The 22,116-nt window shown below is 37.0% G+C and overlaps 2 protein-coding genes across 8 annotated transcripts in view; one reads left to right on the forward strand and one right to left on the reverse strand.

Annotated features, from left to right (window-relative positions):
- The window catches only part of slc2a4rg (SLC2A4 regulator), a 118,668-nt gene extending 113,260 nt beyond the window's left edge, over positions 1-5,408 (forward strand). For 2 of the 6 annotated variants that reach the window (XR_007423967.1, XR_007423962.1), the window contains one exon: positions 1,318-5,408. The gene's annotated coding sequence lies outside the window, so the exon portion shown is untranslated. The remainder of the gene's footprint in view (positions 1-1,317) is intronic. The other 4 variants (XR_007423966.1, XR_007423964.1, XR_007423965.1 and 1 more) reach the window with 4 other exon arrangements.
- gss (glutathione synthetase) overlaps positions 1-20,223 on the reverse strand; it is a 47,472-nt gene extending 27,249 nt beyond the window's left edge. The window contains exons 1-13 of one of the 2 annotated variants that reach the window (XM_049463288.1): positions 19,730-20,223; positions 16,954-17,099; positions 14,534-14,679; positions 13,715-13,790; positions 13,368-13,507; positions 12,795-12,911; positions 11,105-11,185; positions 10,375-10,452; positions 9,828-9,897; positions 8,765-8,959; positions 8,590-8,671; positions 8,312-8,501; positions 5,844-7,169 (exon numbers count right to left, since the gene is read on the reverse strand). In XM_049463288.1, coding sequence (XP_049319245.1) covers positions 7,046-7,169; positions 8,312-8,501; positions 8,590-8,671; positions 8,765-8,959; positions 9,828-9,897; positions 10,375-10,452; positions 11,105-11,185; positions 12,795-12,911; positions 13,368-13,507; positions 13,715-13,790; positions 14,534-14,679; positions 16,954-17,099; positions 19,730-19,901 — 1,617 coding nt within the window. In that variant the 5' untranslated portion in view covers positions 19,902-20,223 and the 3' untranslated portion in view covers positions 5,844-7,045. Of the gene's footprint in view, positions 1-5,843; positions 7,170-8,311; positions 8,502-8,589; positions 8,672-8,764; positions 8,960-9,827; positions 9,898-10,374; positions 10,453-11,104; positions 11,186-12,794; positions 12,912-13,367; positions 13,508-13,714; positions 13,791-14,533; positions 14,680-16,953; positions 17,100-19,729 lie in introns of those variants that run through there. The other variant, XM_049463287.1, reaches the window with a different exon arrangement.
- Between the last annotated feature and the right edge of the window lie 1,893 nt (positions 20,224-22,116).

The following is a 22,116-nucleotide window of genomic DNA, read 5'->3' on the forward strand; positions in this document are numbered from 1 at the left end:
AAGAAGTTAACAATCTGCCTCTTGCGTATCGTAGCTTATAATATGAGCTGTGTTCTTTGCTTCCAGCGCTCACTGCAGCTTCTGTAGTTCATGCTGACCCTGTTTGTGGTGTATCTTGATGGACATTGTTTTAATTCGCCATAAAAAATCTGTAAACCTCAGTTGGAAAGTGGTGAGATACCACTTTAAAAGTCCTGTAGTACACAAGGGTTTGGCAGGTTGGCGAGGCCTTTGAATGTGCCACTGTGCCAACCTGCCTCGCTTACTTTCTTATTTTCTTTCCTTCTCTCTTAAACTTTCTTTGTGCTGGCGGTCTAACCAGCATAGCTGCAAACAATGACTGTTCAGCTTTGTACACACGTACACACACACACACACGCACACACACACACATATATATATATGCAGGGTTGCCATGTTATCTGACCCCATTGAGGATGAGCGAAGCCATCTCTGAGCATAGTACACATGATAATACTCTGAAAGTGGAAGTGCAAGAAATTCTAAACAATCAAGACATCGGCTGTGGAAAAAACACAGTTCCTAGTCATCTACCCAGTCAATCGTGAAGAAAAAAGGCACAATCAGGGGTTAAATGATGGTAAATGATGTTAAAATGCCTAGGCGGCTTGCCATTGGCCACTTTCCCTGCCCGTCAGGTGTCTTGTCCAATTAGAGCTCACAGCAGCTTCGGCTCATCCCTCTCTGCGGTCAGAAAAGGAAGAGCGCAGATCCCTCTAGTGGTCGTAAACTTCACTAAGTGCCAATAAGAAGAACAACAAGAGGGAACGAAAAAAAAAAATCGAAAAAGAATTGCACTAACTTGTACTGCACAAAAATGTGTATTTTTATGTGGCGTTTTTATATGCATAAATTGAAGTTTTAAAAAAAAGTTTAATGGTCGTAGAGTAACTGTCGTGGGTTTCGAAACGTAGGGTCAGGGACGGGGCCTAAACACGGGCCCCCAAACTATAAGCTTTTTTGGCGGTACTTACGACAATGTGCTAAAGTTGGGCCTCACAGAACAGGTCCAGTGAGTTATTTGATCTGCCCCGATTCGTTCAGTCCAGACTACTCGTGTTTGGAGTGTCACTGCCTTCACTGCCTCATGGTCTTTACAAAGACTCGCTCTTATTGATGCTCCCAACAGTTCGAGACATCTTTATCTTCTGTTTGGACATTTGTTCTACGTGTTAGTTCCCAGTTTTAATCACCCCATCAACCAACCAGAAGCTGATCTTAACCTTTCCAGTAGATACCCATTTATCGATCATTTCTCCTTTTTGGTTATTCTTGCTGTTTATAAAAAATGGACAGTTTTTTTTTTTAATTACAAAGTCCATCAGACTTAAAAATCAAATCTACGGTTCAAATCTCGGGTCATGCTGCCTTTCCATCAGTTGCCAGAGTCTGAGCGAGCACAATTGACCATTCCTTCTTTAAAAGGTGGTAGGAGTCAGGAGTGCATTGTGATGCTGCACTGATTATTGGCAGCTGGAAAAGAGACGTAATCTGACTTCTCATGTATTGTAGTAGCCATGTGCTTGTCCTCATCTGCCTTATCTGGACTTATAGACATATATTTCTTCATTCATGAAGGCTCTTAAAAAACAATGTATAAAAAGTAAAGAAAGAATTACTGATTTCTCTAAAAAGGAAGAATGGTCAATATATTTATTGTTTTTTCATTGGAAAAGATCAATCACTGGCTGCTAATTTTACTGTTACACTAGCCTATTGGTCGCAACTGTTTTCTCCAGCTCCACCCAGTCCTGCTGCTATTTTGCACTAATGGTGCATCATGGGAATGGTTCTCCTAAACATGCGAAGTTCTGTGTTTACCAAAAGAAAATTGCACTTTAATGGACGATAAAGACTGCATCCAAACCTGCACTGTACCACACTAAATATTACACCAACCTTATAGTTATATAAGGTAATATAATTTAGTAATATAGTTTAAAAAACACACAGGATATTTTTCATAAATAAGGCGTACCAGATTATAAGGCATATTATAAGAGACACTATAAGGAACTTCTAAGTCAGCAGGTCTCACTGCTGGTTGGTGGTGTAGATAACTTTGTTAAGTAAAGCAAAGCTAAACAAACAAAACTGTAGTAAAAAAAAGACTTTCTTTGCTGGATGTTAATCTACACTGATTTTTCTCCTGAAAACTGTTTATTTGGGTGAGTAAAGCACTTCCGTTTATTTACAGTAAGCTTAGATTCACACTTTTTTCCAGTGCTAAGGCTAGAGCATTAGCATTAGCGGCTAACCGCTATCAGCTACAGTCAGATAGTACTCACTCTGAACGGCTAAAGAGCTAGTGCTTAGCATGGTAAGCGGGTAATGCTAATGTTAATCAAACAGTGCTATTCAGATTATACTCACCTCTAAACAGGGAAATAGCGATTAGCGGCTAATGCTAATTCTGCTAGAGAACTAAACTGAAACTCCTGTATAACGCTGTACTTCAGTAGAGTGGCTTTAATGCTCCTTACAACCTGACAAGTAAACTTAATAAAACGCACTGGATTAAAAGGCGCACTGACAATTTTTGAGAAAATTTAAGGATTTTAAGTGCACCTTATAGTGTGAAAATACAGTACTCAAAAATATGTACTCTAAATGCAGTCCTTTTTAATAATTAGGAATGATACTGCTATTGGCAGATAATGTCTAAAAATGATTTGTGTAAACCAGAAATTTAGATATAACCAATTCTTCAAATCGATATTTCAGGACCTATTTATTGCACTCTCTTAAAGCAGTTTTGATGCTGGGCTGCTGCACTAAAATGTATACCTTTTTTTTTTTTTCTTCGTTTTACTGCAATTACACCCTTTTATAACATTTTATCAGGTTTGTGTCAACATCAGCAGAAATGTACATGAACAATGTTAATATTGGTATAGTGCAGGTTTTGGTTTGTCTGTGTGCTGTTGTACAGTGTGGATTTGGATGCAGCACAAGTTCTAAATAAAAGTGGTAAACTCAAGAAAGCTCCCCTTAACCAAAATATATTATAATATACATCACCAGCCGACACACTCTTTAACACCGGTTGAACACAGCCAAATTTTAAATCAATTTAAATACATTTCTTAATTTCAGTCGACACGGTATAATTCCAATATTGTTATGAACAGTATAAAAGCCAATAAAAAATGCACAGAATGGATGTCTGTGCCTACTAACTCATGACAAATTAATTTACTGATTTATCAGTCAGTGACAGATACTGTTAATTTGGGATGCACCGAAATGAAAAATGAAAAAAAAAAAAAAACATTGTGCCGAAAATACAGAATATTTATATATTTTAGCAGATTTTCAGTAATTTTGACACTTTTTAATCATTTAATACATTAAAGGACTCATTCCATTGTTTTTTCAAACAATGGCTAACAGCACTGCAGCAGAGAATGCGACCAGCCTCCCGTCCCACAGTCAATTTTACAGCTCTAAAACTCTAAAACTCAAACTAAATGTTTTCAGAGATACAGCCTTAGTTCTAAAGATATAGCACTGAGTGCTAGGTAAAATTAACCCTTAGATTCTCAGCGTCGCTCAGCCCGAGCGGCTCTTCGGACCCCCCATTGTTTTTCACAAAGAACAAGGAAAAGTAAGATTTTAGCGGAAGGAGACCCTTAAATGGCCTAAACGGAGTTTTGTCTTTTCAATGAAAAAAGCTGTTACAAAACATCGCTTTCGCTACATACAATTTGATGTACACCACTGCTGAATAAAATCATAATGCTGCAATTTGAATTATTTAACCAAACGCTGCAAGTTGTTGCAACATATTTGGTGCATCCCTACTATAAATAATGTAAGTACATATCAGCATGTACCAACAAAAATCTGTATCTGTAATTATTTTACAGATTATCAAACTCCGTTCAAACACACCATGTGGCACATTCAGGGACCTAAAGCAGTAGGCAGAGCCCACCTGTGTGAAAACAAGCCTACCCATAATCCTACAGATCTGTCCAGCCAAATCACATGTGTAAAAATCTGAAAAGAATGCATTGTGGGAGATTTTTGATGCAGCTACTGGGGACGGGAGTCTCTCAGGGAACGGGAGAGAGGGAAGCTCGAGGCAGTGACACTTCAGCAGATACAGGCGGTTCTTTCAGGTTCAGAACCTTACGGAACCTGACGGAACCTGACAGAACCTAAAGCGTTCCACGCGCAGCAGTTTCCTCCGTTTCTGTTCCGGCACCGACGCCGTGGCTTTTGTTTTATAATGTAAAACGGAAACTTTAAAAGAGAGAGTTGTAAAATAACTTTTTCTATTTTTTTTAGTTAGTGAAGATAACGTGTAAATATTCAGCTTTTATGTGGGCGGGGTTTATGGGAGGGGGGGAACAACAATGAATGTAAAATCTACGGAACGAAATACCTGTAATTGTTATTGTTGATAAAAAGCTGCATTCTGTTTGAAGACTGAACTGCAGGTTTATTGTCTTCTTCTACTTTAAGATCAGCTCAGCGACGTTATAACAGAATGAGATCATCCGCATACAGGTGCTGGTCAACGAATTAGAATAATTTGAAATGGCCTAAATGGGCCTTTTGGAAAGCTCAGCTGAGCAATTTTTCCAGGTAACGAGTTCTGTGATTAGTCTAACGAGTAGGACAGGTGCGGTGAACACCTGATTTGCTTTCTGCACAAAAAATGCATTCAAAGAATTTCATGATTGCACTATTTCAAATTATTCTAATTCGTTGACCAGCACCTGTATAATCTAATGACTGCTTTTACGCTTTAGAATGAGGAGAGAGAGAGAGAGAGAGAGAGAGAGGTGTATTCATACTCTTAACTATCTGTTCATAACCTGATTACTACAGCTATCTGATTATAGTTGTGGTCATGTAAACAGCATGATGTTCTGCAGTAATTGGATTATGGCATGTATGTAAATGCACTCAGTGGTTTTAGTTCTGACAGAATGCAGCTTTCGACTCTTTCAGCATCTGTTTTTTTTTTTCAGACTTGCGTTATGAACATCTTTTTTCCGTACCGATCACAGTGTTTTCCTTCAGTTGTCTTTTTTTCTCCTGTCTGTTGAAATGCTTTAATGATGTTCCGAAATGTTTTGTTTTCTTTCTCCAAATACGGATACATTTTTATTTTTTCCTTTTTTTGTGAACAAGTCTGTGTGCCAGAGTGGATGTTAGTGTATTGTTGTCAGGCAGGAGAAGATTATGAGGTTTATGAGATGAGATTTTTTTTTTTCTGCATTTCGAGTTGGTCCTGCCCTGCACATTCCGACAGACTACTTTCATGTTTGTTTTTTTCCTGTTTATTTCTCTCCTTTGAGCATCACAGACTGCCTATCAGTTTTTAGCCAGGAAATTAAGCTAAACACCCAATAAATGTGCAGTTTCACTTCTCATCTCTTTCGCTTCTCTTTTGAGCATTTGTACGTTAATGTAAGGAAGAAGAAAAGTGAATATGTATCCATTTTAAAAAACACTTTTACTGAACTGAGCGACGCTCTTTTATCTGCTTCCCGTCGTCCCAGTTTGCCCGGTTTGCCTTTCTCAGAATTGACTGTTCTCTGATGTTTTAACGGATCTATCTGGTTTATCTGATGTTCTGCATGTCCAGTAGCTCTGTACTGTCCACTTTATTGGCAACCTTTATTGTGACGTCTCAGAAGTTCACTCTGGCGAGCGGAGGATGGAGCGAGTGATTGATTGATTGATTGATTGGTTGGTTGATTGGATGGAGATGTAGCTGATGTCTGATTAGCTCTGTGAGGAACATATGGTTGATATGAGTGTAGTGTGATGATGGATCAACATTAAATGTCGATTTCAGAAGGACCTGGTTTTCGGTGAATTTTATTAAATTGCATCTGTTTTCTTCACAATATAATTTACATTTTATAAGATTAAATTTTTATGCAATAGAAAGGCAAAACTGTTGAAATATCATCATGACATTACATCATTATAAACACTTACATCTCTCAGATCGGTTATGAAACATATCTCTTAATTTTTATGAATTGAATCACTACGTCGTTGGAACACGTTTTAATAAAACACACAGTAATAGAGAATAGTCTAGTAATATGCACTGAAAAATATTAGAAAAACAATGGAAATATAAGATAATTAGAAAAATCAGGATTTCAGTGATTTGGCTTGTGATGACTGGCTGTTTTAATTATCAGCCTAAAATTAAAAATCATTCTATTAAAAATAAGTTTTCCTACTATTAAATGCTATTACCCAATATTATTCTATACAATATTTAGCACAGTGGTAAATGCTAAATGAGGTCAGATATTCAGTACTTCAAGAGCTTTATTTAAAGGAGAAATCCAGTATGAAATGGAATTGAGGTGTATTAAAACATGACAAAAAAAAAACATTTGTAAAAGAGTCCATATTCATTTACCCCAGCTTTTATAAGGCTAGTGATAGGGGCATAAAGTTATCCAGGAAATGAGGAAATGCACGAATATTATAGAGATGTTTTAAACAGCTGGAGTTTGTACATTTCCATGGAATTAATTTTGCAATCTGTTGCAAACCCTATAGTAGGACCTATTCTTTCCCAGTGCTCGTTTTAAATGTCAGGGCTCTCAGAATACTACAAATGAAGAGTGGAGATACTTTAAGCTTCTTAATGGTGTAAAAATAGTGATTCGTTTGCACAGGCAACTCTATGCCCCTATCACTAGTATTGAGTGTCTTTTGAGAGCATCGGTTATAGCACTGTATTTCTAAATGCAGGGGGAGAATGGAGGTGGTCTATTCTACAAAATTTCGTACTCATCGTCATGTTTCACTACCACCAAAGTCAATTTCACACTGGATTTCTCCTTTAAGATTTATTTTGCAGGTGAGATTCAGCTCAGATGATGGAATGTCTGTTAAATCAATGTCATTTTCACCCTCAGTGTCCTCTTCTTTACCGAAATAGATCAGATTAGAGCTGAAAAAGGAGGAATAAATATTTTCTCTTAATCTGTCCGGCTGTCTGCAGTTCCCATGCTGGTCCACAGCGGGGCACTGTGGCCTAAACCAGAAGAGGATTGTCCAGCACTGCCACTCCTGCAGCTACACCTCCATCATTGTGTTCCGAGCTTTTGGTCCTCAGCAGATGTCCCACGCACTCGTTCATCACCATCTCTGTTCCCTTCCTGTAGGGAGGGAGGTGTTAAAAAATTAATAAATAAAAATCACTGGTTAAACACTTTCCCCAGTCACACCTGGAATCCTCCATCACGCTTTCCAAGGTGATCTGATCACAGGTGTCCAGCACACGTTACAAAGTTAAACAGGATTCAGTGCGTCTTGAGAATGCATTATAATCTGATCACTCAAACCACATTTGAAGATAATCCGAGATGCATATGACCACATTATTATTGTATTAGAGCGGTATAAAAAAGTTTGGGCAACCCTGATCATTTTCATGATTTTACTTTATAAATCATTGGTTGTTCAGATAAGAAATTTCAGTTAAATATCATACAGCACAGGGATATTTGAGAAATAAAATTCACCTGTCTAACTTTATTTAAAGAATTATTGCACACTTTCTGAAAATCCTATAATAACTTTATTTCACTTTCTTAAATATCACTGTGTTGGTGTGCTATATGATATACAGCTCTAGGAAAAAAAATAAGAGATAACTTCAGTTTCTGAATCAGTTTATCTGATTTTGCTATTTATAGGTATATGTTTGAATAAAATGAACATTGTTGTTTTATTCTATAAACTACAGACAACATTTCCAAATAAAAATATTGTCATTTAGAGCATTTATTTGCAGAAAATGAGAAATGGCTGAAAAAAACAAAAAAAAGATGCAGAGCTTTCAGACCTCAAATAATGCAAAGAAAACAAGTTTATATTCACAAAGTTTTAAGAGTTCAGAAATCAATATTTCGTGGAATAACAATGGTTTTCATGCATCTTGGCATGTTCTCCTCCACCAGTCTTACACACTGCTTTTGGATAACTTTATGCCTTTACTCCTGGTGCAAAAATTCAAGCAGTTCAGCTTGGTTTGATGGCTTGTGTTCTTGATTATATTCCAGAGGTTTTCAATTTGGTAAAATGGTAAAAAGAAACTCATCATTTTTAAGTGGTCTCTTATGTTTTTCCAGTGCTGTAAATGTTAATTTACTTTAATAAACACCATGGACAGCATCAAGGTCAGCATAAAAAGGTTATGTCTGTAAACTGTATGATATATCTATAACATAATTATCCAGTCAGGTCTAAAGAGTGGCTTTATTCTGTGAGAGAAATGCAGACGCCTCCTTTAGCTTACCTAACATAGGCACCAAAAACGCCCAGCTCACTGAGGCACACACACAGCCTTAGAGGAGCATCCGCCCGCAGCAGGTAGTTGTGGCATGGGCGGGGCTGGACCTTGTCCATCAGGATGTAGGCGGTTCTCTCCGTGCTGTTTCTTACTCCCTCCAGAACTCGGCAGATCTCCTGCCCGTAAATATTGTTCCCTGTGTGTAGAATAGAGGTTTATGTGCAGAGATCAGGTTTAAGTGTTTGGGGTTTGTGGTTCAGTTCAGAGGTTCAGGCTGGTCTTACCGCCTCCTTCTCGCTGAGGTTTCAGCACATACTTCTCAGGCTGAGCGAGAGCCATCTCTACTGTCCGATCTCCCTCCTCCCCCTGCAGGCAAGCCAGGAGAAATTAGAAAGACACGTAATTAAACATTTATTTAAGTTTATTTAGGAGTCCGGTAGTATATAGCAGTGTACGTACCATATCTAGTGTGTATAAGCCTGCAAACGTGGCTCGGATCAGGGCCACTGTTTCTGGTTCTTCAGGGAAAAACTTCTCCAGCACGCCGGGTCGGGCCAGCTCCTGCTGAACCTTCTTGGTGCCGGCGAGGTGTGTGCTGATGTCTGGACACTTCACAGCACGCGAACGCTCCATCATCAGTCGAGCCTCCCAACTCTGTGATACAGTTACATACACAGTTACACAGAATATTTGGCAACCAAAGTTATTTTCCGGTCAAGTATGTGAAAAGATTGAATCATTTATTTGAATATTGTTTCCTATAGAATTCCACATTTTTCATCAGTGAAGGCATACATTTATGATTAGAGTAGCACTGCCGAGGTAAATTTATAAGAATTATTGCCCTACTAAGGCCATTTTATGATTAGAGTAGCACTGCCGAGGTAAATTTATAAGAATTATTGCCCTACTAAGGCCATTTTATGATTAGAGTAGCATTGCAGAGGTAAAAATATGACTAAAGCAGAAATACTAAGGTAATTTTATGATGAAAGTAGCACTGCTGAGGTAATGATATAATTAAAATTGCAGTACTAAGGTAATTATACGATTAGAGTAGCACTGCTGAGGTAAATATGAGACTAAAGTTGAACTACTGAGGTAAATTCATGATTAGAGTAGCATTGCTGAGGAATATATGTAAAATTGCAGTACGAAGGTAATTTTAAGATTAGAGTAGCACTGATGAGGTAAATATATGATTAAAGCTGAACTACCGAGGTAATTTTATGATTAGAGTAGCACTGCAGTGGTAAATGGGTTGTACAGTCTTGCTGGGGTATTAAAAAGATTAATGTTAAATAATTATGCATTAATAGGTGTTCTGTCTGCTGTTTCTTGAGTTATTTAATTTATTCAACGGTGAAAAAGTGATAAAAGGTATAACATCCTGCAAAACATGCTCAGTATGAGGTATTTGGCATATGTTCAAATGTTTCATTTTGTTTATTTTTAAACACTTTAAATTACCACAAGAGCAGAGTAAAGCACCATTATAGGATAAATAAGGTCATGTGATTACTTTCTCCGATTTGTAGTTTTGAGGCATGTATCCATTTCGGAAATAAACAATGGCAACCTCTTGTCCATCTCTGAAAAACACAAAGAAAAAAATGCTTATTTGGTTGGATGAAATAATAATTTTGCTTTTATTTTGGTATAGAGGAAGTTGTGGAAAAAGATGGGGTTAACGAGGACAAACTTCGTAAATGTAGGAAAGAAATATTGAATAAATCATCTAGATACATTCACTCTGACTTATAAATCTAGATATTGATTTTACAAAGTATTTCTGAATGTACTGTGACTTTCACCTCATGTGGATGTTTCTTGTTTGTATTTAGGCCACAAAATGGGGTAAAGGAGGACTGCATCCCCCTCTTTCCCCTTAGTGAACCACACCCGCTCTTTTGCAAGAGCTTTTAGAGGAGTCTAATCTCGTGTAGTGTTTGGTGTATCTGATAAAAGCTTTGAAGCATGGGCTGTCATTTTTTGTAATTAAATAAAGAAGTCTATTTTTGCTACAAAGTGAGGAATAATCATTGTGAAACAATTATTTAAACACTTACACAAACAGCCTTCTGTCACTGTCCAGTGATCCACTTCTACACACATCTTCAAACTCTCGTCTTATCACAGGAATATCTCTGCACATCATATCACAACATACCACGTGTTACAAGTTCATTTCAATAAATGTTTTTAACTAGACTTTTCATAAACAAAGCACAAAAAAAAAATATTGGCCAGCAACTGGTCGCAATCAAATCACTGACAAAAATATGGGTCGCTTCAAAACCCTTGCCTTAGGGAACTCTTTACTTTCAGCCTTATTCCATCAGTGAGAAATAATCATCTTTATATACAGTACCAGTCAAAATATTGAACACACCTTCTCATTTTTATTTATTTTCTACATTGTAGATTAATATTAAATACATTTTAGACATACTATTAAAGACTATTCCAGGTGAGTTTCCCTCATGAAGATAATGAGAAAATGCCAAGAGTGTGCAGATCTGTTTTTTTTTAAAGCTACATGTGCTATTCAGAAGAATCTAAAATATAAAATATATTCTGTTTTTTGTAATACTTTCTGACATTGTGTATAGCTTTAATATTGTGTATAGCTTTAATATTGTGTATAGCTTTAATATTGTCTTCAATATAAAATTTACAATGTAAAAAATCATAAAAAGAAAAAACACAAACTTCTGACTGGTACTGTACAGTATAAGAGCTGCATGAACCTATTGTTAACTCCTGCTTTTATCTGATCAGTGGTTAGGATGCACTTACCTTGACCAGAGCTCGTTTTCCACGTATCGATGATCATAAATGTTCCTCTGCACATCCTCTACAAGAAACATCACCACTGCCCTGTGATAAACATATATTAATTCACCACCAGGAGAAAAGAGAAAGGGAAGAACGAATAACGTATTTGGAGTGATTGGCCGATCCACATTTTATCAAACAAATACTTTTTATTTATAATTTTTTTAATATAATTATCCCTAAAATGTTTAGTATTATGCTGAAACTGATGGGACTGATGGACAACATATCAAATAATATACTGAATATAATTGCATCCCAAAACTATTTATTTTATTATTTATTAGGTAGTAAAATTTGCGGCTGGTAATCGACTTTAACATAAATGAAACAGCATCTCTGTGATCTCTTGGACTTTGAGTCACCTGCAATATTTAAGGTCTGCTGCTTGGTCTTCATGTCATGTCCCTGCTATTCTCACCTAAAGCGAATGTAGGTGTTCAATAAACGTTAATTGTATGATGCGCATTTCCACTCCATGGCTTGATTTATAGCATTTACAGACTAAAATATCTCCAAACAAACATCAACAGCTAATAACACTATTAGCTTACACTGAAGCTGCTGAAGGCTGGCTAGCTGATGCTGAACTGGTGCAGTTTCATGTGAAACCAATGTATGTGCTTAATTAAACTGATTAAACTGGTTACACCTAACAACACAGCTATCAGTACTCCCACCCCTCAGCATGCTGGCTTTAAGAATTGAATCAAATCAATCATCATCTTGGGACTACCAGGTCTCCCAAACAATCATCAGGTGCTATCTACATGCCAACAAGATGTTTGGGAGGCATGCAGCACCGAGAAAGCCTTTCTGAGTTATAATCATAAGTGTGAACAGGTGGAGTTTGCCAAGCGGTACTGGTATTTTAACTGGGACTGTGTGCTTTGGTCAGATTTTTGGCAAATGGGTCTGGCATAACACTAAGGATGAGTATGCAGAAAAGACCTCATTTTGAGTCAGAATCTGGTGGCCTCTGCCCAAAAGCTGAAAATGGGTCATCACTGGATCGGATCTTTTAGCAAGATATTGACCCTAAACATGCGGCCAAATCTACTCAAAAATGGTTCACAAGGCACATAATCAAGCTCCTCTCATGGCCATCACAGTCCCCAGACTTAGAAAAGCTGTGGGGTGAGCTGAAGAGGAGAATATTATAGGAGAAGATTTAGTGCTGTCTTGTTGGCAAAATAAGATCGTACAAGGTAGACCAGGGGTGCCAATAATTGTGGCACACATGATTTCATTAAAAAGAAATTATCTTTCTTAATGTGTGATTGCCCCCCCCCACCATATAAAAGCAAATAAATTAAAGCTTAGATATTTTCAGTAAAAAATTATTTACTATCAGACCCGATACTGATCTCTACCTATAACAGATGTTTGACAAAGTAGCTGTTTGCTGATATAGGAAATACATTCCATTTACATGAGCTCAAGGTCCATCACTGGCCACCTCAAACTGTAGTTTGTGTTATCCGTGTGTTTACATGTGGACTAAACCTTCTAAATAAATCATTTAACTAAAAATGCATGTGAATTAAACCCGTCAACAGTCTCTGAAATGCTGTGTGATATAATCGTGTTACAACACAGCCGCAACCAAGCCAGCGTAAGGTAAAAGTTTAACCACAAACAATAAACTGACCTCTCTGAGCCGTAAAGCTCCCAGGCCTTTGCCAAGCCCCTGGCCAGACCTGCTGCTGGGTTGTTGTCCAAAATCTGCTGGCGCTCCTGCAGCCGGTTAGCAACCTTCAGAATGTGCCTAAAATAAAAAAAACAGTAGTGAGAACAGTAACAGGATGAGTGCAGTGGCATGGGGTGTCTTTACCAGAGTTTCTCATGGTTAGGATGTTTTGGTGTTGTAAATGGTAAGAGCAGATGTATGGGTGTTTGGTTGAACTGAGTGTTAGATTTAGCCCCGTCGAGCATAGACACAGCTCCTCTTCTGTGGAAGGTGGTGGATATAAGTTAAATGTAAATCTTCAAGACCCTGGATTTTTTGTACTGTGTTCAAAACACTAATGTTTAAGCTAAAAAAAAACTGTAATATTGATTACCATTAAGTGTTTGTGAAGGTGACGGAAGTGTGTAAAATCAAGTAGCCGCTCCCACACAAAAGTTTTTGACATCCTATGGTAATTTTTTTTTACTAAGACTATTCTCTAGAATGAAAGGTTTGGTTAAAGTGTAAGTTCTGGATGGAGCTGAGCACTCTTACCTGTGGACATCTGGCATGCGTGAGGTAAGCCCCCCAAAACTGGCAGCAATAGTGTTGATCTCAATCTGCTTTAAGGACGTCCTTCCATCAGCACTGTGGTCCAGCATGTAATCAGAGCGATTCAGGCCGAGCACTATCGGCTTCAGAAGAAACAGAACACAGCACACAAGGTGACTTAAAAAATAATTGTTAATACAAGAGATGTATATTGGCAAGAACCTGATACATATTATGATACATATTATGATACAATTTAATATATAGCAATACTGTAAGCAAGGAAATCCTGTATATTGTGGCATTTTTTAATATTACAATCTAGGAAAACTGGTGAAATGCAGTGATACCATGGTCTGGGGTTCCTGCTGCACTTGTTTGTAAATGCTGAAGAGTTTGGCTGTGAAGTCATCAACTTTAATGGTGCTGTGGAGACAGATCACTTGAGTATTAGCACACAACAACAGATCAAAACACAAAAATAATTTTATATCAAATGAAAGTTTGTGAACATTTTATGATAACTGAAAATAGAAACATAATTTAAAAAAATACTATTATATTAGGATTACATTGTAACTACATCATTACAATAACTATTTTAATTACATTGTAGTGACAGAAATATACAACAAAAACCAAAAGTTTCATTATATATTGAGTAGTAATTCCAACTCCAGAAAGTGTATCAAGGACGGTGGTCGCTGTAATTAACCTTACATTATTATTTGTATTATTATTATTATTAAAAATGGGTCATAAGAGCGTTTATGAAGATGACAGCCGTGTTTAAATTAAGTAGCCGCTCCCATCTCACTTTCTCATTTGAGCTGAGATTTCTTATCCTGTGTGAATCTGTAATACATTTTCTTGACATCCTGTGGTAAAAATATTTTTTTTTATTATGACTCTGATTTTTTTGTATTTTATGGCTTATTTGATGATATTTTGAGTTCATAAATCAACCTGTATTTTTACCCAAAGCAAGAAATAATTTCCAGCTTGCTAGTGTTATTAAATACAAACACAAGTGATGTAGCAGTGTATGCAAATGAATTAAAGTTATTTTAATGTTTAAGGGTATATACAGTGGGAAATGTGTAAATGTTATAAAAGCTTGTGGGAAGTGTGGGATGACGGCAGTGTGGGAGAATGCAGGATTTCAGTACCTGGCGAGAGCCTCCTGCAGGAAGTTCGGGTTCTGGCTGATTCTGTCCACAAGCCGATTATAATGCGTCTGGACTTGGAGAGCCTGGTGGAAGAGTGCAGTGGGCACTGGAGTGGGGAAGAGTGTGAACGGGGCGTAGTTTACCACCTACAAAAAAAAAAACACAGTTACACACATCTATCTGCACCAACAATGTGTAGCGGGTTCATTGCCATTACTGTGAACTAGTGATTGGATCAGATCTAGGTGTGTGGAACAGTAAATTCAGTGACCAAGACTGGATTTAAAAAAGAGCAAATATATTTTTGAATGAACTTGTTTATAATTAAATTCCTAGTATATACATCATCTTCATCATCATCTTCTAGGAAATTAAGAAAAAAGAAGAAGAAAAAAAAAGTGTTTTCCACAATCACAATCTCTCAAGGTTCCAAGCAAGAGTGTGCGCCATATTGCATCATATACAATACATCACAACACAGTAATATCTCTATTATTTTTGTGTACATGTTTATTTTTACAGTTCACAGTACCAATAAAAAGTTACACTTTAGAAATCTGGTAGATTATCTGTTACATTACATTATTTTTGTGTTACATTAAATATTTTTGTTACATTATTATTATTTTTTACAAAAAAATTTAAAGAATATTGTTAGCACAAAATCATATTATTTTAGGGCCATATCACCTTGCTGGAAAAAAACACTTGTTAAATGATAATTTCATTTATTAAGAAAAACTAGCCAACTCTTCAAAACAATCTAGGCCTTTGCAATGTATTCTTATTAAGGTATGTTTATATTTCTAGCTGCAATTTAAAAAGTCTTTCCAAATATATATATATAATTAATACTATATTAATTATAATATTTTTTACTCAGTAGTAATAAATAAGTATCTACATGTAGGCTATAACTGCATCACACCTACTGCTGTGAATCAGAGCAGAATTAACACTCTGTAATCCAGTGACAAAACGCCGCCAGCAGAGAGACAGGATTCCAGACGTGACTCTGAATTAATTCCGCCTGCATTACAGACTGCTGGAAAACCCGCCCCATTTCACTGATCCGAGGTCAGCAATGTTTGGTACAGGTTTTAACATAATTTAGATCTTCAATTCAACTACAACTTCAATTAGAACTACGGTACTGTGCTAAAGTTTTAGGCACCTGAGAAAATGACAATTGTATGCTCTTTTTTTGGCAGTCATTCTAACAAATATTAGAAACAATAAAAATAACATTTATGCACAAAGTGGTGCTTTTTCAATCATGATGAAACTGGCTCTCATTAGGACTGTCCCAGACATTCATTAAAATGTCTACAAGGTTCTCTTAATGGAGTCTAGAATAAAGTATTGTTCTCATCATATCAATAACTGGTTCTGTAAATTAGTGTTTAATCAGTGTAAATCAGGTGAGCTGGTGATCGTATTAAACACATCCACCGGGACGCAGGCTGGGTTTCCACGAGAAATCTATAACTAATCTCTGTTCTTCAGACTAGCTTAAGCCATATGAAATACGTTCTCAAAAAAAAAAATCCTTGTTACTTTCAATGTATTTATAACTCCTACATCTGTTTAAATAATATATTATTTAGGCAAAAACACTCCTTTCACAGTACTGTTAATAGAACTCATACATTTGTATACACTAGTCTATAGATCTAATAATGCAGATCTAAGATCCACGATATACAGCTCCGGGAAAATTAAAAGACCACTTCATTTGCTATTTATAGGTACATGTTTAAGCAAAATGGACATTGTTGTTTTATTCTATAAACTACGGACAACCTTTCTCCCAAATTCCAAATAAAAATACAGTTATTTGCAGAAAATGAGAAATGGCTGAAATAACAAAAGTTTAGTTTTGAGTTTTCAGACCTCAAATAATGCAAACAAAACAAGTTCATATTCATTAAGTTTTACAAGTTCAGAAATCAATATTTGGTGGAATAACCCTGGTTTTTAATCACAGTTTTTATGCATCATGGCATGTTCTCCCCCACCAGTCTTACACACTGCTTTTGAATAACTTTATGCCACTTCTGGTGCAAATATCAATCAGTTCATCCTCTTGATTATATTCCAGAAATTTTCAATTTGGTAAAATAAAAGAAACTCATAATTTTAAGTGGTCTCTTATTTTTTTTGCAGAGCTGTAGATCTAATGTATAGCAAAGGTTAAATCATATGTTACTTGAGGAACTATTAGAGGAGTTTTTCAATTTGCATCTGTGGAAAAACACCTTAAGCTGCTTTGAGGAACCTTCCTGAATATGTCCCTTGCATCACCTTAAGGGTTCTCAAAGGTTCCTCAAATCACCTTGAAAGTACCCTAAAAGTTCCTTAAGTAACTCATTATTTTAACAGTGTTGCTTTGATTAAGAATTAATAAAGCATGTTTTTACCTCAGGAGAGTTGGGTTTGTCTTTGGTCCGCATTAACACTCCGTGTAGCAGTGCAGTGTCTTTAGCCACCTCCTCCAGTCTCTTTATTAAAGCCTCATTTCTCAGCACTTCCTCTGGAATCCCACTGGTAGACATTGTGGGAAAACCTGGAGGTAAAGAATCAAAATGTACTAAATTAGAGTAACTGGGTAAAACACTGGAAAGAAGAGAATGTTTAGCAAGGTTCTGAAATGGTTCCAGGAAGATTAGCCTGTAATATTAGCAAAATAAAGTTGCAGGAACTTTCTAAAAACGTGTAAAATAATTATGGTTTGCATCACAATGTTATTAGAATGTTTCTCACATAATGTTCCAAGCTTTATGAATACTGACATTCCCAAAACTAAGCGTGATTTCACACCTGAAAGTCCAGACCAGATTTTGCACCATGGTTCATGTCTTTGTTACATTTTGTATTGTACATTTTGTCCTGTTAGTTTTCTTCTGAGTGGACTTTCCTCCGGGTGCAGTCCAAAGACATTGTAATTGGATTTTTCAAAATTGTTTGAAAACCACTGCCCTGTGGTGGATTGACAATGTGCCCTGCCTTTTGCCCAATGACTGCAGAAATTGGCTCCAGCCCCCCCACAAACCATAATAAATTAATGAGGTTGTAGTGACATTACCTGAACGTTTAAAATGTTAAATACTACTTTCTACTAAACAAAAAATTGGCTCAATCTATCAAACATACTGACAATATTTATAACCTGCCTTTTAATTTTGTCCCTTTTAGAAACAATGCTAGGTGGAAGTATGCTGCATTTACCTGCTACTGTGTTTCATACCTGACAAACCTGGGATGCAGAAAGAGGATTAGGTAATGGATAGTGGGTGGGGTCAGATATTAAAACATTAAATCAGATTTCTGCTCGGTAAGGAACAATTAAAATAAGGTCATATTGGCAGAAGCTCTGCTGTCAAAAGATACTTATCATCTTTCCATAATATCTGATCATACATCATTCATTTATCATATAATACAGAAAAAGAAACAGTGCTGTCATACTTCATTAATTTAACCTTAAAACTAATGTAGCGCAGTTAAAGTTCTCTCAGTCAGTCAGGGTCAGTCAGTGGAAGCAGGAGCTGTGCTCATCATGACTCTGCAGCTTTTCTCTCCGGTTCTGTTCAGCCCCGTTTCAGGAAACAGCCCGAAACCGCCCACAGCCCCAATTTACTCTGAAGCGCTTTCGCTTTATGGAGCAGATAACTAGTGTTACTGGTTTAGTTACTGGTCTGCTGTCTGAGCACAGTCTCTCTCTCTCTGTCCGCTGTCCGGTTCAGTACCTGCTGCTGCCAATAGTATCTGTCTGCAGAGCCGCAGAGCCACGGATATACGGCAGCAGATTCACGCCAGCAGTTTCAAGCCAGTGGCATTCTGCGCATGCGTCAGCAGAACCGCGGATTTAAACCAGCACTTTCAGGCCGGTGGCATTCTGCGCATGCGTTGATACCTTCTTCGATTTTCTTAGCGTTAAACAACTGGTTTGACTTAGCTAGGGTTAGTTAAAAAGTTTTAGGAGGTATTCATATCATATTCTGACACATATTAGTCTTATGTGCCTCGATAGACTAATGGTCTATGTAGACATATTGTTCAATTACCCTTCAATTTAACCTCAACATTGATAGTTGGCTTACATGGGATTTACTTTTACATTTACTCATAACATGTATATGCCAGAATTAACTATTCACATCAAATATACAATACGTGATGTATATCATAATATAACTTTGGTGCAATGTTTTATATTTAGATTTATGGTTTCTATGCCAATAAAAATGATGAAGTTCTCCCATTTTTTATACTGATTGTCTTTTTTTTGGACACTTACATTTACATTCTTTTGTTCTGAGCTGTGAGTTAAAAGTGTCCCAAATGTGTGATGAACAAACCATTGATTTATCTTACCACATGTGCAGGAATTAAACTGAGCATAATGTTAAACACTGGGCTAAAACAAATACATATAGACATTTACATGGTAAATATTGCACACATGATTGTATAACCTAGCTAATGATTTATGTAAGCACCCTAAAATTGGACATGAATATGCCTAGGAATTAAATACCTTAATTAGCTATAATAATTAGAAGGACAAAATATCACTCATCTGCTTAATTCAAGCTCAAAGTTGAGCAATGGCTTTAATAATACATGGTCTGTATGTGTACAATTCCATGTGCAATACTTGAGTAAAATAAACGCTGCTGTTCTATTTTATAAATTACTGACACTGTTTCTCCCAAATTACAAATAAAAATGTAAATGAAAAATAAACAAAAAAAAATCAAATACTGCAAATAATGCAAAGAAAGTTCATATTAGAATTAATGTTTCTATATGAATATTAACTTTTTTTTGCATTATTTGAGGTCTGAAAGCATTGAATCTTTATATATATATATATATATATATATATATATATATATATATATATATATATATATATATATATATATTTTTTTTTTTTTAATTTACTTTCTGCAAATACATGGTCATACATAGTAAAATCAGACAAACTGATCATGATTTTGAAGTAGCCTATTTTATAAAGTATATTTTGTATATTGTGAAGTATACACACACACACACATATATATATATATATATATACACATTATATACGTATATATACATACATATATACTCTATATAGTCTATAGTCTGATATTAATATAATAATATAACGATTCTGTAAAATACTTATTGTATTCACTGACTTACCTTCATGTTGGACTGCTCGGTTAAAATGGAGTTTTAGGTGACTCCTAAGTTTTGTGGCCGATGTTGGCTTATAATGCTGTATGGAGCACAACGGGCAGTGATATTTTTGGCAACATGTGCCACATTGCTCATATTTTGGCACGGAATTGCCTTTTCGGATTGAAACATGCATTTCAATCCCAGCAGAATCGCGTTGTCCTACTGCGCATGCGCAGAATGCCACCGGCTTGAATCTGCTGGCGTGAATCTGCTGGCGTATATCCGTGGCTCTGCGGCTCTGCAGACAGACCCTTCTCGCTGCTGCTGCTACTGTTAGAGCTTCACTGGTCCCGGAGCTCCTGGTTCCGGTACAGTCTGATACCGGAGAGTCTCTGCAGCGCGTTACGGAGTTTAACGGGTCAGAGCGGAGCCGGTTCTGAGCCGCCTGCCGGTCTGTATTCACACTTTACACCAGTCCCGAGTCCAATTCAGCTGCAGAAACAAGTCACATGTGAACAGAAATGACGCAGATTTACTCCAATCTCTCCCTTTCAAAATAAGAGTCCCTTCAGCCCCTTGTGTTTATTAACCATATTTGGAGTTCCGTGTCTAAGCTGAATTTCTGAATAGGCGGAATTAATTACCTTTTCAAAAACCCGTCTCTATCACAGTCTGTGGTAAATAAGTATGTTTAAAACTCTATAAGTATGTTTAGAACTCTTCTATACGTTTTATTTTGGGTAAGGTTTTAGGTTACGGACCAGGATGAAGTTGGCTTCTTATTCACCAGTGTCTTATTTGGATTAATAACGGGTTTAAGATGGGTACAGTGTGGGACCATTATGTGTAGCAAATGTTGGGTGTTATATGGACCCTTTATTCAGAAACAAAGTGGGTTTTATATGGGTGCAATATGGGCACAGGCTGGGCCCTTAATGGGCAAATAGGGCTAAGGACACCTGGGGTCCTTATGTGCACTCTATAATGGGTCCCATCAGGGTAGCCCATTCTGAAGCCCCCCTTTTTTTGTACTCAGTCTTTATGAGAGCACCTTATGCAGCAGCCTGTTTGGGTTAATGACGGGTACAAGATAGATACAGTGAAGGACCATAATGGGTAGTGAAGAGTAACTGTTTATTATACCTTGGGTGTATTGACAAATATCTTTCAGTTATGATTACTTAACTTAGTATCCAGAATTACATAATCATTGTGTGAAACCTTGTATTTTATATACATTTATACAGAAGACTAATCAATACTCACATTGTACTTTATATACATTTATATAGAGGATTAACCAATAACCACAATATATATTCTTTACACATATAGTAAAACATTGTTTGATCAGGCATGTGACTAACACAGACTCTATTATGACAAATTAACCCACATGATACATAAGGCATTTACTAACACATAGGATCTATTGTATGGCGTACTAACCACGCGTTACTAACACATTAACATATAACATATGAAATCTATTGTGTGACTTGCGTAGCTCATACTTGAAGCATTTCGTTCACTGCATGACCCTAACTAACGGCCATCAATCATCGGCTGGTACACTCTGTATGATTTCGACTGGTACACTCGGTACGAGACTAAATTGCTACAGAGGAGGCTCTTAGATCAAAGCGGCCTACTCTGTGTGGGTGCCTCCCTAAAACCGCTGCTTCAAAGGGGGGGGTGACGCACACTCACACAGATAGTGCCACGATGTTCAATTCTGGAAGAACACAGTCAAGGTCAGACACTAGTGGTCCGGTCAGACACGTGAAACTTGAGTACTAACACGTGAAATTATGCATATTAACATGAGCTAATCGTTAGCAACGCCTCATCAGCAGGTTTCACGTCATTTGGGGTATAAAACATGGAGTCAGATCAGAGGGGGTCAGAACTTTTACTGGGACGGCTGTTAACTGTCTTGTATGTATTGGTTCTCCTGAATTCAGTAATAAATACTTGGTTTGCTTTCAACTTCACTCCACCTGTCTGCGACTCTATCAAAACGAACACGTAGGGGAGTTGTACCCCGGATGAGGGGTGGGTGTAAACCCACCTTTCATTTTCTTTTTTACAACAGTAGCATATGTCGGATTTATTTGGGCCCTTCGTTTGGAGCCCAAATGGGTTGCTTATGGGTCGACTTTCCCAACGAGCTTCGCAACGTGAAAATTAGTGAACAAGTTTAAGAACGTCTTTGTTGACTCCTCCCCCGAAACATCACGCTTAATCGAACCACAAACACCGATTCAACACTGCCAATATGCAGTATTTATTCACTATTACTATCCTCCCAAATTACCATCTCTGTTGGGTTTAGGTCAGGGGATTGTGAAGGCCATGTTCCTTTTTGTTTACTAGATAATTCCATATGCGTCAATTAATAGTTTTCA

The sequence above is a fragment of the Astyanax mexicanus genome, chromosome 13 (assembly GCF_023375975.1).
Source record: "Astyanax mexicanus isolate ESR-SI-001 chromosome 13, AstMex3_surface, whole genome shotgun sequence".
NCBI lineage: Eukaryota > Metazoa > Chordata > Actinopteri > Characiformes > Acestrorhamphidae > Astyanax > Astyanax mexicanus.